This window comes from Hyla sarda, chromosome 9 (genome assembly GCF_029499605.1).
Source record: "Hyla sarda isolate aHylSar1 chromosome 9, aHylSar1.hap1, whole genome shotgun sequence".
Taxonomy (NCBI): domain Eukaryota; kingdom Metazoa; phylum Chordata; class Amphibia; order Anura; family Hylidae; genus Hyla; species Hyla sarda.
In genome coordinates, this window is record NC_079197.1 from 11,528,034 (window position 1) to 11,545,385 (window position 17,352).

At 47.2% G+C, this 17,352-nt stretch overlaps 1 protein-coding gene across 6 annotated transcripts in view; it reads right to left on the minus strand.

Moving 5' to 3' along the window:
- Positions 1–606: 606 nt before the first annotated feature.
- The window catches only part of TOR4A (torsin family 4 member A), a 49,979-nt gene continuing 33,233 nt past the window's right edge, over positions 607–17,352 (minus strand). For 4 of the 6 annotated variants that reach the window (XM_056541133.1, XM_056541132.1, XM_056541130.1 and 1 more), the window contains exons 2-3: positions 5,747–5,826; positions 607–2,163 (exon numbers count right to left, since the gene is read on the minus strand). In XM_056541133.1, coding sequence (XP_056397108.1) covers positions 863–2,113 — 1,251 coding nt within the window. In that variant the 5' untranslated portion in view covers positions 2,114–2,163; positions 5,747–5,826 and the 3' untranslated portion in view covers positions 607–862. Of the gene's footprint in view, positions 2,164–5,746; positions 5,827–13,168; positions 13,211–13,299; positions 13,364–17,352 lie in introns of those variants that run through there. The other 2 variants (XM_056541134.1, XM_056541131.1) reach the window with 2 other exon arrangements.

Here is a 17,352-nt window from a genome sequence, read left to right on the forward strand (position 1 = left end):
CTTGTGATGTCATAACCCCGCCCCCTCATGATGTCATAGCCTCGCCCCTCTCAATGCAAGTCTATGGGAGGGGGCGTGACAGCCGCCACGCCCCCTCCCATAGACTTACATTGAGGGGGCGGGGCATGATGTCATGAGGGGGTTGGGCTATGACTTCACGAGCTCCCGTGTTGGCTGTAAGCATTCGGAACATTTTGTTTCAAACGCTGAGCAGCGGAGTACCCCTTTAAAGAATCATCCCAGGATTTTTTTTCTTTTTGCTTGTATAGTGCAGCATAGGCTATCATAATGTAGAGTTTCTTGTGTATGCCTTTTACTTACCTCTTTTCGCTGATGTGGCAGGCATGGGATAGGCTCCATTTTGGTTCACAAATGTACAATGATGTCTGTTGCTGCCTAAGACAGCAGTTTTTCACCCAAAAATATACATTTTTTTTTTTTAACTACTGAACATTAAAAAAATATACATTATAATGTTATTATCTACATTATGTAAAAAGTTTAAGCAAATAAAGTTCCCATTTAAGGCAAACCTGGTGGAACATATCCCTGAATAAATAATAAAAATCATATTTTTAACAAACTGAACATTTTTTTTTCATTTGCATATTTTTTTTTAATTATTACCCTAAAAATCATCACTTATTACCCTTCATTATAAATTTTTCTTTCTTAAAAACTCCTTTGGAAGCCTTTTTACTCATCAGAATGAGTTTAGTCCTGGCTTAGCTTTGGTCCTACAAAGAGACATCATTTCATGGAGTCACCCTTCACAGTCGTTGGTGGCACAATCCATGGCGGTCATTCAAGACCCATTTGTAGAGTATCAGACTCACAAGTCTGTAGTCCCAATCCTTTATGATCAAGTGTACGGATGTAGATGATTCACCTTGGATACAACCTGTTTACAGCCAGTGATGGAGTATTGCTTGTCTCGGATGGTGTAATATTTTAGCTGTCCTGCCAGGTTCTCAATGTTACTATTATCTGGGTAAAATCCTTCACGTAACAATTCATCTAAGAAGCAATTTGCTATATGACTCTTTTCCAGAAGGATGAAAGGAACGATTTCGGCAACATCCCAAAGGTTATGATGCTGCCTCAAGGAAGACTGTATGATGTCGTGAAGTTCCTGAGGGACATTTAAGACATCACTGGAGACGTTCTGCAGATAATATTTAGTCACCTCATTGCCTCCTATGTTGCTGATCAGGATATAGATGGCGTTGAGATACTCATTATCTTGGTTTAGTTGGAAGTATCCATGCAGCATATCCAAAAGAGATGGAGGCATGAGCTCCATTTCATCAAATATGAAGATGGGAATTTTCTCCTCTAACTCCGCCCGAGTGACCATGTCTGATATCATTTTGGAGAGATCAGTCTCACAAGTCCCAATATTGCTGTCACTGGGACAGTTGTGCATCACGTAATATTGGAGAACGAAATCATCGCTTTCTGCCACCGATCGGAAATGTTTGGCTAGGATCCGACCCATGTGGCTCTTACCAACTCCACTTGGTCCATTCATAGAGATCACCAATGGTTTATTATGCCAATGTGTGGCCAGGTAGTCCTTTAAGAGGTCCGTTATTTTATCAATGGCAATTTTTTGCCCAAATACCTCCCTCTGCATAGTCTTTTCCAGTCCATCCAGTTCGTATTTCAGTACATTATCGTCTAGGTTCTCAATGGCGTTCAGGATTTGGAAGCACACAATCCCGAAGAAGAGGATGAGGCAACGTTTTGCTTTGCTCTTATGTTCTACGGGTAGATATTTCCTACCATTCCCTGGATAGAGTACCGGCCTGGACTTCTTGCGCTTCTTCTTTCGTTTTAGGTTACTCAATGCGACCTGGTCCAACGATGGGGTATCGAAATTAAAAAATTTAGGGGAATGATAGCCTACCCTACTGTCGGTGGAGAACTGTCGTCGAAGAAGGGAGGATCTGGAACCTTCTGCAGAATTTCTACCGGATAGATCAAGCTGCTGGTGACTTTTCTTCAGGTTACGGATCTTTCTGCGTATTCGGATGGCCGCCCGTATTGGAGTCACCAGTGACATCTTGAGTTCTGAGGCCGAGGCCTGTGCGATCGGTTCCATCCCATCCATTACTTGGTCAGCTATGGTTTCCAGTTTTACAAATATTTGAGAGAGTTGATCTAGAAAAATAAAAGATCTTACATCAGCTTAAAGGAACAGCTTGAAGAAACTATATCTGCATTATTGGATGACTCTGTTACATGTCAGAGAGCCTACACTTATAGGAACCCATCCGACAGTTTTGGAGAGCTGCAAAAATAGTAACTCCTTAACTGCCGGGTGCCGACCACGGGGCCGGAGTATTGTGACATCATGACTCCGTCCTTGTGTGACATCACCCCCGCCCCCGCTGTGCAAGTCTATGGAAGGGGGCGTGACGGCCGTCACGCCCCCTCCCATAGACTTGCATAGCGGGGGCGGGGGGGGGTGACGTCACACAAGGGCGGAGTCGTGACGTCACAATACTCCGGCCCTGGCTGTTTGTGAGCTGGCAGCACGGCGTGCAGCTCAAAGAGGTGGGGGCCGAATGCAAGATTGCGGGCGTCCCCAGAGGCAGGACCCCCGCGGTCAGACATCTTATCCCCTATCCTTTGGATAGGGGATAAGATGTCTTAGGGCCGGAGTACCCCCTTTAAAGGGAACCCGGCATTAGAATTTATCATATATAACACTTGGCAACGCATTATACATGGTGAGATCTTTATCCTAACCATCTCCGGGAGACGTTCCAGGGATAGTGAGGATCTGAAGTTTGTAAGTCTCCCCTGCTGCCCCCGTAGGTAGTTCCATGGGCAGGGAGCTATGGTAAAATCTAATGCTTGGTTCTCTTTAATACAGTCTTATAAAGTCACTATAGGTGACCTATGACCACCACACATCCTGGTTGCCTATGGTATCTTAGTTCTGCAAAAAACTGGAAGTAACAAGCTATTATTTCCATTCATGATCAGTGTAGATAGCAGCTTTGCAGGTCATATCGCAATAGTAGCATTTAGCTCTTAGGGCCGGTAAATGGAGCTTAGTCGGCTAGAAAAAATTAGCCTATATATGCCGCTGCTGCTGCCGAAAAAATCTGATCCACTTTAGAAGGGTGAGCTGTTTTTTTTCCTATTTTTCTGCAGATTTTTTTTTTTACATGTCCTATTTTTTATTCCTCGTTAAACTCCGGTAATATACTGGATCCTCGACTGGCCCCATTCAAGTCAATTGGATTAGTCAGGACATGGTGGTGTCTGTTGTGCTCCGACCTCTTTTGGGTCAGTTTGGACCCGGAACGGGATGTAGCATAACGGCAGTGTGAACCTAGCCTTACATAGAGTAGTGAAGACCTATAGAAAATAAAATTGGTCAAACCCATGTATGGAGGCCTACCGAATCTCCAACAGATGATCGAGAAGGATCGAGCCTGTTGGGTTTCAAAACATAAATGCTAATCTGAACTGAACATTCATGTGTGTGGAAGGACTAGGAGACAAAGCTATCCCGGGTGTATGGGCCGGATAATAGGGAGGGCATCAGGGCCTCCAATAGATCCAGCCGGTATAGGGAACCAGCACAAGGAGTCATTCTCCGACGGACCACATTTAAAGGGTTACTCTGGTGGAAAACTTTATTTTTTAAATCAACTGGTGCCAGAAAGTTAAAACAGATTTCTAAATTACGTCTATTAAAAAATCCTAATCCTTCCAGTACTTATTAGCTGCTGAATACTACAGAGGAAATTATTTTCTTTTTGGAACACAGAGCTCTCTGCTGACATCACAAGCACAGTGCTCTCTGCTGACATCTCTGTCCATTTTAAGAACTGTCCAGAGTAAGAGAAAATCCCCATAGCAAACATATGCTGCTCTGGACAGTTCCTAAAATGGACAGAGATGTCAGCAGAGAGCACTGTGCTCGTGATTCAGCAGAGAGCGCTGTGTTCCAAAAAGAAAAGAATTTCCTCTGTAGTATTCAGCAGCTAATAAGTATTGGAAGCACTGACCACAGTGCTCTCTGCTGACATCTCTGTCCATTTTAGGAACTGTCCAGAGCAGCATATGTTTGCTATGGGGATTTTCTCCTACTCTGGACAGGTCTTAAAATGGACAGAGATGTCAGCAGTGAGCACTGTGCTCGTGATGTCAGCAGAGAGCTCTGTGTTCCAAAAAGAAAAGAGTTTCCTCTGTAGTATTCAGAAGCTAATAAGTATTGGAAGCACTGACCACAGTGCTCTCTGCTGACACCTCTGTCCAAGTCAGGAATTGTCCTGAGCAGGAGAAAATCCCCATAGCAAACCTCTCCTGCTCTGGACAGTTCCTGACACGGACTGAGGTGTCAGCAGAGAGCACTTGTGGTCCGCCAGAATGGAAATTCAAAAAGAAAAGCACTTCCTGTGGAGCATACAGCAGCACTGGAAGGATTAAGATTTTTTTTTAATAGAAGTCATTTACAAATCTGTTTAACTTTCTGGCACCAGTTGATTTAAGAAAAATACCCATTTAAGTCAATTGAATTCGTCGGGACTTGGAGGTGTCAGTTGTGCTCCGACTCATTTTGGGTCATTATGGACCCAGAATGGGATAAAACACAACGGCAATGTAAACCTAGCCTTATATAGAGAAGTGAAGACAGATAAAAAAAATAAAAAAAAGTTGACCAAACCCATGTACGTAGGCTTTCCAAATCTCCAACAGACGATGTCAGAAAGAGAAGCATCAAGCATGTTGGGTTTCAACACATGAACGTTGAAGCTGAACACTCATGTGGATGGACTTGGAGACAAAACTATCCTGTGTTTATGGGCTGGATTATAAGGAGGGCACTCGGGGCCTCCATTACATCCAACCAGTCTCCCTGCATTCCATTGTATTGGTGTCTTTCTACCCAGCCAGTACAGTGACCCCTCGACCTACAATGACCCCGACATACGATCATTTCAACATACGATGGTCTCTCAGAGGCAGCATCAACATACGATGCTTTTGTATGTCGGGGCCATCGCATAAACGGCTATCCTCCAGCGCAGACTGCTTCAGCTGCCACCGGATAGCCGTTTACGGTGCCCCGTGTGGTCCGCTGACGATCACTTACCTGTCCTCGGGGCTCCGGCGCATCCTCTTCGGGATCCCCTGCATCGTCGGCGCTCTCAATCATCGTCATCACGTCGCTGCGCACGCCATCCCGTCATCCAATAGGAGCGGCGTGCGTAACGACATGATGGTGGCGACAGAGAGAGAGGATGCCGCGGAAGCAGAGGCCTTGCCGGAGCGTCGGGGGCCCCCTCGGGGACGCGGCGACAGCGATGGAAGGTGACATCCCGGGCAGTGGTGACGGTCCGGAGCGGCGGGGACACGTGAGTATAACCTCCAATACCAGTGGTCTTCAACCTGCGGACCTCCAGATGTTGCAAAACTACAACTCCCAGCATGCCCGGACAGCCAACGGCTGTCCGGGCATGCTGGGTGTTGTAGTTTTGCAACATCTGGAGGTCCGCAGGTTGTAGACCACTGTCCTATACTTTACATTGCACGGATCCCTCAACATACGATGGTTTCAACAAACGATGGTCCATTTGGAACGGATTACCATCCTATGTTGAGGGACCACTGTACTACCCTTCACAGTCATGGCACTGATCCCTATTCACACATGGGGGTCCATCACTCTGCCGGCCTTCCTGGAGGATCTCTACCGTTTCACCATTATGGTCGGTGCACTTACTTGTGATAGTCCTCTTCTCGGCGCCGGTGTATCTTCACGTCACCAGCCCCGACTACTTCTGCTTGTGAAGAAATTCATATCTATAAAGAAAGCGAAGATGAATTCCCATCATTAGGTTTATTTCTGTTTCACGAGATGATGATGATGATGTTACGTGGCTACGTGGTTGACATGAGAGATCTCATACCGAGATTCAGCAACAATATATAGAATATAGTGCTGTGCGGTAGTATCAGATGTGATCACACGCGATGGGCTTAGATACGGTAGTTCGCACAGTTTTGCAGCACATTATCACGTGTTCGGCTTAGGCTGCGTTCACATCACGATTTCTCCATCCGACTTGAGTAAACGATTTTATAACTTAAAATCGTATGAAATCGTATATCAAGTCGGATCCATTGACCTCCATAAAAAAAAAATTGGATCCATTTACACACATCCGATTTGATCCGCATCCGATTTCACACGATTTTTGTTCCGGTCTGAAATCGTGGTCAAACCTGATTTCAGACCCAACAAAAATCGTGTGAAATCGGATGCGGATCAAATTGAATGTGTGTAATGGATCCGATTTTTTTTTTAATGGAGGTCAATGGATCCGACTTGATATACGATTTTATACGATTTAAAGTTATAAAATCGTGTACTCAAGTCGAATGGAGAAATCGTGATGTGAACGCAGCCTTAGACAGATCAGAACAGCGTTTCCCAACCAGGGTGCCACTAGCTGTTGCAAAACTACAACTCCCAGCATGCCCGGACAGCCAAAGGCTGTCCGGGCATGCTGGGAGTTGTAGTTTTGCAACAGCTGGAAGCGCACTGGTTGGGAAATACTACTGTAGTTTGATTTTGTCCTAGGCCTGGCTGGAAGCCTAGTAAGGAAGCTATGGGGTTCCTGTACAAAGCCGTAGGCTGTCCGGGCATGCTGGGAGTTGTAATTTTGCAACAGCTGGAGGCACCCTGGTTGGGAAACACTGCATCAGAGGCTTAGATACAGCAGCTTAGGCATCATCACTTATAATAATTATAGACACACAGGCAGTATCACCTATGAGAAACTTAGGCCGCTTTCACACTATAGAACTCTCCATTTTAAAGATCCGTTATAATGACCCGTTAACAAAACCATTAACCCCTTAAGGACCAGGCCATTTTACACCTTAGGACCAGAGCGTTTTTTGAACATCTGACCACTGTCACTTTAAACATTAATAACTCTGGAATGCTTTTAGTTATCATTCTGATTCCGAGATTGTTATATCTGGATTTTTCCAAAGCATTCGATACAGTTCCACATAAAAGATTGGTGCATAAAATGAGAAGGATGGGGCTGGGGGAGAATGTGTGCAAGTGGGTAAGTAACTGGTTCAGTGATAGGAAACAGAGGGTGGTTATTAATGGCACTTATTCTGATTGGGTGACTGTTACTAGTGGGGTACCACAGGGGTCAGTCTTGGGTCCTACTCTATTTAATATATTTATTAATGACCTTGTAGAGGGGTTGAATAGTAAAGTAGCAGTCTTTGCAGATGATACTAAACTCTGTAAAGCGGTAAACACAATAGAGGACAGTGCACTGTGTATAGTAGATAACACTATAGAGGACAGTGCACTGTTACAAATGTATCTGGATAGGTTGGAGGTTTGGACTGAGAAGTGGCAGACGAGGTTCAACACTGATAAATGTAAGGTAATGCACATGGGGAAGAAAAATCTGGGCTGGGATTATGTGTTAAATGGGAGAACACTTGGGATGACTGACATGGAAAAGGAATTAGGAGTCTTAGTTGTCACGATTCGGCTTCCAGGTAGTGGATCCTCTGTGTCAGCGAGGGATTGGCGTGGACCGTGCTAGTGGACCGGTTCTAAGAGGCTACTGGTTTTCACCAGAGCCCGCCGCAAAGCGGGATGGTCTTGCTGCGGCAGTAGCAACCAGGTCGTATCCACTAGCAACGGCTCTACCTCGCTGACTGCTGAGAAGGCGTGGGACAGAAGGACAAGGCAGAGGCAAGGTCAGACGTAGCAGAAGGTCGGGGGCCGGCGGCAAGGTTCGTAGTCAGGATGGGTAGCAGAAGTTCAGGTACACAGGCTTTGGACACACTAAACGCTTTCACTGGCACAAGGCAACAAGATCCGGCAAGGGAGTGCATGGGAGGAGGTCAGATATAGTCAGGGACCAGGTGGAAGCCAATTAAGCTAATTGGACCAGGCACCAATCATTGGTGCACTGGCCCTTTAAGTCTCAGAGAGCTGGCGCGCGCGCGCCCTAGAGAGCGGAGCCGCGCGCGCCAGCACATGACAGCAGGGGACCGGGACGGGTAAGTGACCTGGGATGCGATTCGCGAGCGGGCGCGTCCCGCTGTGCGAATCGCATCCCCAACGGCCATGACAGTGCAGCGCTCCCGGTCAGCGGGACTGACCGGGGCGCTGCAGGGAGAAAGACGCCGTGAGCGCTCCGGGGAGGAGCGGGGACCCGGAGCGCTAGGCGTAACAGTACCCCCCCCCCTTAGGTCTCCCCTTCTCTTTGTCCGGTAACTGCCTCCCCTGGGATGAGGACACCGGGAAAGAATGGAGGGTTTCCTCAACGGCAGGCAGTACAGCAGGAGTGGGAATGGGGAGGGAGGGCAGAGGGCGAGGCCTGGCACGGGGCAGTGTGACACCAGGACGGGGGCCATGGGGAGGCACAGAGGCTTGCCTCACGGGACTGGGAGGGGGGGAGAGGCACTTCCTGTGGCAGGCAGAGTCCCAGTTCCTGATCTCCCCGGTGGTCCAATCAATGGTGGGGGAATGAAGCCGGAGCCAAGGCAGACCGAGGAGGACCTCAGAGGTACAGTTGGGGAGAATGAAGAACTCAATCCTCTCAAGGTGGGGTCCAATAGACATGAGGAGGGGCTCTGTGCGGTAACGCACGGTGCAGTCCAATCTGGCTCCGTTGACCGCGGAAATGTAGAGCGGCTTGACGAGACGGGTCACCGGGATGCTGAATTTATTAACAAACGACTCCAAAATAAAATTTCCAGAGGCACCGGAGTCCAAGCAGGCCACGGCTGAGAGGGAGGAGTTGGCTGAAGAAGAAATCCGCACGGGTACCGTGAGACGTGGAGGAGCAGACTTGGAACCAAGAGACGCCACACCCACGTGAGCTGGGTGCGTGCGTGCGTTTCCCAGGCGTGGAGGACGGATAGGGCAATCCACCAAGAAATGCTCGGTACTGGCACAGTAAAGACAGAGATTTTCTTCCCTACGGCGATTCCTCTCTTCCTGGGTCAGGCGAGACTTATCCACTTGCATGGCCTCCTCGGCGGGAGGCCCAGGCGTAGATTGCAACGGATACTGTGGGAGAGGTGCCCAGAGATCTAAGTCTTTTTCCTGGCGGAGCTCTTGGTGTCGCTCAGAAAAACGCATGTCAATGCGGGTAGCTAGATGGATGAGTTCTTGCAGATTGGCAGGAATCTCTCGTGCGGCCAGCACATCCTTGATGCGACTGGATAGGCCTTTTTTAAAGGTCGCGCAGAGAGCCTCGTTATTCCATGATAACTCGGAAGCAACAGTACGAAATTGGATGGCGTACTCGCCCACTGAAGAATTACCCTGGACCAGGTTCAACAGGGCAGTCTCGGCAGAAGAAGCTCGGGCTGGCTCCTCGAAGACACTCCGGAGTTCCGCGAAGAAGGCCTGGACTGTGGCTGTGGCAGGATCATTGCGGTCCCAGAGCGGTGTGGCCCAAGACAAGGCCTTTCCTGAAAGAAGGCTTACTACGAACGCCACCTTAGACCGTTCTGAAGGAAACAAGTCCGACAACATCTCCATATGCAGGGAACACTGAGACAAAAATCCACGGCAGAGTTTAGAGTCCCCATCAAATTTGTCCGGCAGGGACAAGCGGAGGTTAGGAGCGGCCACTCGCTGCGGAGGAGGTGCAGGAGCTGGCGGAGGAGATGGTTGCTGCTGTAGCAGAGGCAGAAGTTGCTGTAACATGGCGGTCAACTGCGGCAGCTGCTGTCCTTGTTGGGCAATCTGCTGCGATTGCTGAGCGACCACCGTGGGAAGATCAGCGAGACTTGGCAGCGGCACCTCAGCGGGATCCATGGCCGGATCTACTGTCACGATTCGGCTTCCAGGTAGTGGATCCTCTGTGTCAGCGAGGGATTGGCGTGGACCGTGCTAGTGGACCGGTTCTAAGAGGCTACTGGTTTTCACCAGAGCCCGCCGCAAAGCGGGATGGTCTTGCTGCGGCAGTAGCAACCAGGTCGTATCCACTAGCAACGGCTCTACCTCGCTGACTGCTGAGAAGGCGTGGGACAGAAGGACAAGGCAGAGGCAAGGTCAGACGTAGCAGAAGGTCGGGGGCCGGCGGCAAGGTTCGTAGTCAGGATGGGTAGCAGAAGTTCAGGTACACAGGCTTTGGACACACTAAACGCTTTCACTGGCACAAGGCAACAAGATCCGGCAAGGGAGTGCATGGGAGGAGGTCAGATATAGTCAGGGACCAGGTGGAAGCCAATTAAGCTAATTGGACCAGGCACCAATCATTGGTGCACTGGCCCTTTAAGTCTCAGAGAGCTGGCGCGCGCGCGCCCTAGAGAGCGGAGCCGCGCGCGCCAGCACATGACAGCAGGGGACCGGGACGGGTAAGTGACCTGGGATGCGATTCGCGAGCGGGCGCGTCCCGCTGTGCGAATCGCATCCCCAACGGCCATGACAGTGCAGCGCTCCCGGTCAGCGGGACTGACCGGGGCGCTGCAGGGAGAAAGACGCCGTGAGCGCTCCGGGGAGGAGCGGGGACCCGGAGCGCTAGGCGTAACATTAGTTAACAGTGAATTTAGCTGTAGTGACCAGTGTCGGGCAGCTGCTGCCAAGGCACATAAAATCATTGGGGGCATCAATAGGGGCATAGATGCCCACGACAAGGAAATAATTATACCACTGTACAAATCACTAGTCAGACCACACATAGAATACTGTGTACAGTACTGGTCAGACCACACATAGAATACTGTGTACAGTACTGGTCAGACGACACATAGAATACTGTGTACAGTACTGGTCAGACCACACATGGAATACTGTGTACAGTACTGGCCAGACCACACATGGAATACTGTGTACAGTACTGGTCAGACCACACATAGAATACTGTGTACAGTACTGGTCAGACCACACATAGAATACTGTGTACACTACTGGTCAGACCACACATAGAATACTGTGTACAGTACTGGTCAGACCACACATAGAATACTGTGTACACTACTGGTCAGACCACACATAGAATACTGTGTACAGTACTGGTCAGACCACACATGGAATACTGTGTACAGTACTGGCCAGACCACACATGGAATACTGTGTACAGTACTGGTCAGACCACACATGGAATACTGTGTACAGTACTGGCCAGACCACACATGGAATACTGTGTACAGTACTGGTCAGACCACACATAGAATACTGTGTACAGTACTGGTCAGACCACACATAGAATACTGTGTACAGTACTGGTCAGACCACACATAGAATACTGTGTACAGTACGGGGCAGACCACACATAGAATACTGTGTACAGTACTGGTCAGACCACACATAGAATACTGTGTACAGTACTGGTCAGGCCACACATAGAATACTGTGTACAGTACTGGTCAGACCACACATAGAATACTGTGTACAGTACTGGTCAGACCACACATAGAATACTGTGTACAGTACTGGTCAGATCACACATAGAATACTGTGTACAGTACTGGTCAGACCACACATAGAATACTGTGTACAGTACTGGGCACCACACATAGAATACTGTGCACAGTACTGGTTAGACCACACATAGAATACTGTGTACAGTACTGGTCAGATCACACATAGAATACTGTGTACAGTACTGGTCAGGCCACACATAGAATACTGTGTACAGTACTGGGCACCAGTGTACAAGAAAGATATAGTGGAGCTGGAGAGGGTTCAAAGACGGGCAACCAGAGTAATACGGGGAATGGGAGGACTACAGTACCCAGAAAGATTATCAGAATTGGGGTTATTTAGTTTAGAAAAAAGAAGGCTTCGGGGCGACCTAATAACTATGTATAAATATATCAGGGGACAGTACAGAGATCTCTTCATGATTTCTACACCACCACAGACATGGGTTTCTTTACTGTAAGAGCAGTGAGACTGTGGAACTCTCTGCCAGATGAGGTGGTCATGGTGAATTTATATGGACAGAACGTTGATCCAGGGATTTATTTTGATGCCATATTTGGAGTCGGGAAGGAATTTTTACCTCTAGTATGAGGGTTTTTTTGCCTCCTCCGGATCAACTCTGTAGGGACTCATTAGGGTTATAGGTTGAACTTGATGGACTCTGGTCTTTTTTCAACCTTATGAACTATGTAACTATCACTGCAGCCCCCACAATTTGGAATTTATGGCAAAGTAGCTGGAAAGAAGCATCTCTCCAGTAAAAGAGTTTGCAAAAAAGCCCCTAAAGGACTCTGACTATAAGAAACACAATTCTCTGTTCTTAAGAAAGCCAAGATTGAACTTTTTGGCCTCAGTTCTCAAGCACACAGCCAGGACAACACAGGAGCGTCTTAGGGACTACTCTGTGAATGTCCTTGAGGGGCCCAGCCAGAACCGGAACCCAATGGAACAGGAGAGACCTGAAAATGGCTTCAACCGACTGCCTCATCCAACCTGACAGAGCTGAGAGGATCTGCAGAGAAGAATGGAAGAAGATCCCCAAATCCAGGTCTCATCCCTAAGTAGACTGGAGGCTGTTATCACTGCCAAAGGGGCTTCACCTAAGTCCTGAGGAAAGGGTATGAATACTTTTGTCACCGCAAAACTATAGTTTTTCTTTTTCACTAAAGTAGCAAAAGTTTCTAACATTCTGTGATCCCTTTGTCATTATGGAGGATTGTGGGAAGAATAATGGTGGACCCAAGAAGCAACAGAGCAAAATGGCGCTGAAGACTTTCCTATTGCATTGTATGGCACAAACATAAAGGGGGCACCCGTACTAAACACATACTGGTGGGCATTAGTCAGAGATAGTCATAGGGGCCACTAGATCCAGGATTAATAGGAGAACTTGCTGCAGAACGTGGTTACCCTGACGGGCAGAGAAGCACCCGGAGATGCTAAAAGGGACGCTAAAGGGTCACCTGGGGTAAAGATAGTAAAGGGGGTAGCTAGGGTACATGTAGGAGATCTAAAGGGGGCATCTAGGACAAATACTGAAGAAGGCAGTCTTCCATAGAATGAATATACAACACATTGACTTACTGGATGCATTAGACCAGTGTTGCAAAACTACAATTCCCAGCATGCCCAGACAGCCTTCGGCTGTCTGGGCATGCTGGGATTTGTAGTTTTGCAACTATAACAACACATACCAAAAAAACATGTAATAGATTTTACCTCTATAGCCTGATAGTGGCAGCTCCCGGCCTCGCACCACGCTCACTGAAAGGGAACTGAGCTGTAGGCGGAGACCCATGGGACTTCCTTATTGTTACTATTCCACTATCCTCAGCGCTGGGTTCACTTACCGGAGATGCCTTTTCTACTGGCTTTCTAGTGGAATTTCCAGAAACACTAAAAGTCACATTAGCCTGAGGGTCCAGGAGGTGGAATACTTATGCAGTGTCTGACCCCAAGCCATGGTGGGGGCAGGAATAATTAACTCTTTCCCTGACTTATCTACTTAAATGGGCCCTGTAAGAATCAAAAACGGTTTATATGATGGCAAAACATTAAAGGGGTTCCCTAGGGAAGTATAAATATAAAAAATAAAAATAAACTCCAAAGCCTGTTATGTTCCCTGGAAATTATCCTGCCTGATATGCATGGCTCCTGTTGCCCCTGTGGTCTTCTCTGGCTGCTTAATATACACTGCTCAAAAAACTAAAGTGAACCCTGCGATACCACATCCTAGATCTGAATGAATGATCTAATCGTATGAAATACTTTCCTCTTTACATAGTTGAATGTGACAACAAAATCCCACAAAAATTATCAATGGAAATCAAATGCATGGAGGTCTGGATATGGATTCACACTCAAAATCACAGTGGAAAACCCCACTACAGGCCGATCCAACTTTATGTAATGTCCTTAATACAAGTCCCAATGAGGATCAGTAGTGTGTGTGGCCTCCACGTGCCCGTATGACCTCCCTACAACGCCTGGGCATGCTCCTGATGAGGTGGAGGATGGTCTCCTGAGGGATGTCCTCCCAGACCTGGACTAAAGCATCCGACAACTCCTGGACAGTCTGTGGTGGATGGAGCGAGACGTCCCAGATGTGCTCAATCGAATTCAGGGGAACGGGCGGCCAGTCCATAGCATCAATGCCTTCCTCTTGTAGGAACTGCTGACACACTCCAGCCACATGAGGTCTAGCATTGTCTTGTATTAGGAGGAACCCAGGGCCAACCGCACCAGCATATGGTCTCACAAGGGGTCTGAGGATCTCATCTCGGTACCTAATGGCAGTCAGGCTACCTCTGGCAAGCACTCTCAGAAAAAAAGTAAAAATCCGGGCGGGGGGCCTGACAAAACACAACCGCGCGATACGGACCGTCACCCCGTGTGATTGTTAACCCGCCCGCACAAGATCTTGTCTGCCTTCCCTGCTCTTTGATGTCCTTGTCAACCTGAAAGTCCTAAAAGTACCTGCTTGCATTACAGTTGGGGTGAGTGCCACATTACTACTCCTCTTAGCATGGAATACTATATTTGAAGTTTTGTTTTGTCGAGCGGCTGGTAGTAAGCCACCTGTATAATGAGGGAAAAGTGTTTAGTTGGTGCTGGACAAGAAGGTTTAGTTTTTGTACTGTGTCCCTGTCTCTGACTGTTTACTGCCGCCTGCCCATCTCTACTGAGCTAAACACCCATAGTGTATGTAAGAACATTTAGTGGTAGGGAGGAATTCCGGCGTGTACATCAGTCATAAAGGGGGGGGGATACATGGAGAATGAGACATCCTCCATATTTATGAAAGACTTTCACCACTTCTGTTCTGCAACACTGTAGTTACATCACATCAGACTTCTTGTTTCTCTATGGTAAAGTTCATCACTACTGATAAAAGATAAGCGCTGCCTGATGCCGACTACTCAGCTTCTGTATCTAAGCTTATCATGTGTGATACTGCGCGCTGAATTAGTGTATATAAGCCTGCATGCTTGTGTGATGCTGACTGTTAAACTGGTTTATCTAAACCCATCACATGTGATACTGCCTATTGAACAGCTGTATCTAAGCCTATCGTGTGAGACTGCCTACTGAACAGCTGTATCTAAGCCTGTCATGTGTGATACTGCCTATTGAACAGCTGTATCTAAGCCGATCATGTGTGATACTGCCTATTGAACAGCTGTATCTAAGCCTATCGTGTGAGACTGCCTATTGAACAGCTGTATCTAAGCCTATCGTGTGAGACTGCCTATTGAACAGCTGTATCTAAGCCTATCATGTGTGATACTGCCTATTGAACTGTTGTATCTAAACCTATCATGTGTGAGACTGCCTATTGAACTGCTGTATCTAAGCCTATCATGTGTGAAACGGTCTATTGAACAGCTGTATCTAAGCCTATCATGTGTGATACTGCGTATTGAACTGCTGTATCTAAGCCTATCATGTGTGATACTGCCTATTGGACTGCTGTATCTAAGCCTATCATGTGTGATACTGCCTATTGAACAGCTGTATCTAAGCCTATCATGTGTGAGACTGCCTATTGAACAGCTGTATCTAAGCCTTTTGTGTGATACTGTCTGCAGAGCTGGTGTATCCAAGCATATCATGTGTGATCTCTTCCACAACTATTTCCTATTGCTTACATAGCACCAACATATTCTACAGCGCTGTACAGAGATTGTCATTACTTAAAGGGGTACTCAGCTGCCCCAGCGATGGGAACATTTTCTTCCAAACGTTGGGTGCGGGCTGCAGGGATTGTGATGTCATGACCACCCCCCTCGTGACATCACACCACACCCCCTCAATGCAAGTTTATGGGATGGGGCGTGTAAACATAACCTAAAAGGTCCTGGATCGGCGCATCCATCGCCTGATGCATCTTTTGTACGGCCAATAAAATAATTGTCCTCTCCGGCCCCATGTCTAGCCCATTATGATGATTTTAAAGGGCTGCACAAACAATCCAGAGTCACATGACTGATCGGGCCTTGTTAAAGAGTACCTGTCATGATCTTCCTAAATGTCCTCCCAGGTCACTGCCCCCATCATGATAAACCACCCCCGGCCTTTATTTTTATATATTTTTTAGTTTTCTACCTTGATATTGCTCTGTATTTTCTGCTCAGTCTCAGTCAGATTCACAGACTGGGAAGGGGGCGTTCCCCAGCAGGCGTGACATCATCTGAAGCCATACAGGGGAGAACTTCAGTTCAGTGTGAGATGAGCTATGATTGGCTAAGGCTTCACACACCCCTCAGCACTCCAGACTGCATTTCCTGATTTTGGACTTCAGCCAGGCCAGCAGGAGTCCGAAGTCCGTGCAAGAAATGTGCTCTGGACAAGTAGGGAGACACCTAGTGGCAGCTTTTTTTAAACACAAATAAAACATAGAAAACTTCATTTTTTTAAACAAAGTACATTAGAAAGATTTTTTATTTACCATAAGGAGGGCAATAGCAAAAAAATAGTTTTAATGAGTGTGACCATTTAAGGATTTGCAGACGAGTGACGATCATAGAGATTGGCGCTTGTTTTACTGCCGTCTTAAAGGGCCCTTACATCAATTCTCACTATGTAATTTCCCTATCTCATTCAGTCATACAGTCAATTACAATCACACAAAGCATGATGGTACAATATACAGCACAGGTTCCCTACGCTATACACCGTACCACATGCTACACTAACACTCCGCTCCATCACACCGAGGACAGTGTCATAGGAAGCTAATACGGGGAGAACACCCAGACCCTACGCCGGTGTGGCCCTCGGCCATCCCATCTTCCTATATTATGGGTCTGGTGTTGAGATGTTTGGTTACGATGTCTGTAAACTCAGGAGCCAAATTACAATGGAATCACCTGACAGGCAAATATCCAGCCCCTCCCCCTCCACCCCTCATTTGAATAGATGTCGTGTTCTGATCCCATTGTCACCATAAACCCTCCTGTGTTTTATGAATGACTCATGATGAATAGTGAAAAACATCACTCCCCATACATTGGTGGTCAATACAATATAATCAGATTATTAACCCTGTAAACACAGATATAGTAGGGTCCAGGTATCATCCATATAGATGTATGATGTGATATAACAGGGTCCAGGTATCATCCATATAGATGTATGATGTGATATAACAGGGTCCAGGTATCCTCCATATAGATGTATGATGTGATATAACAGGATCCGGGTATCATCCATATAGATGTATGATGTGATATAGCAGGGTCCGGGTATCATCCATATAGATGTATGATGTGATATAACAGGGTCCAGGTATCATCCATATAGATGTATGATGTGATATAGCAGGGTCCGGGTATCATCCATATAGATGTATGATGTGATATAACAGGGTCCGGGTATCATCCATATAGATGTATTATGTGATA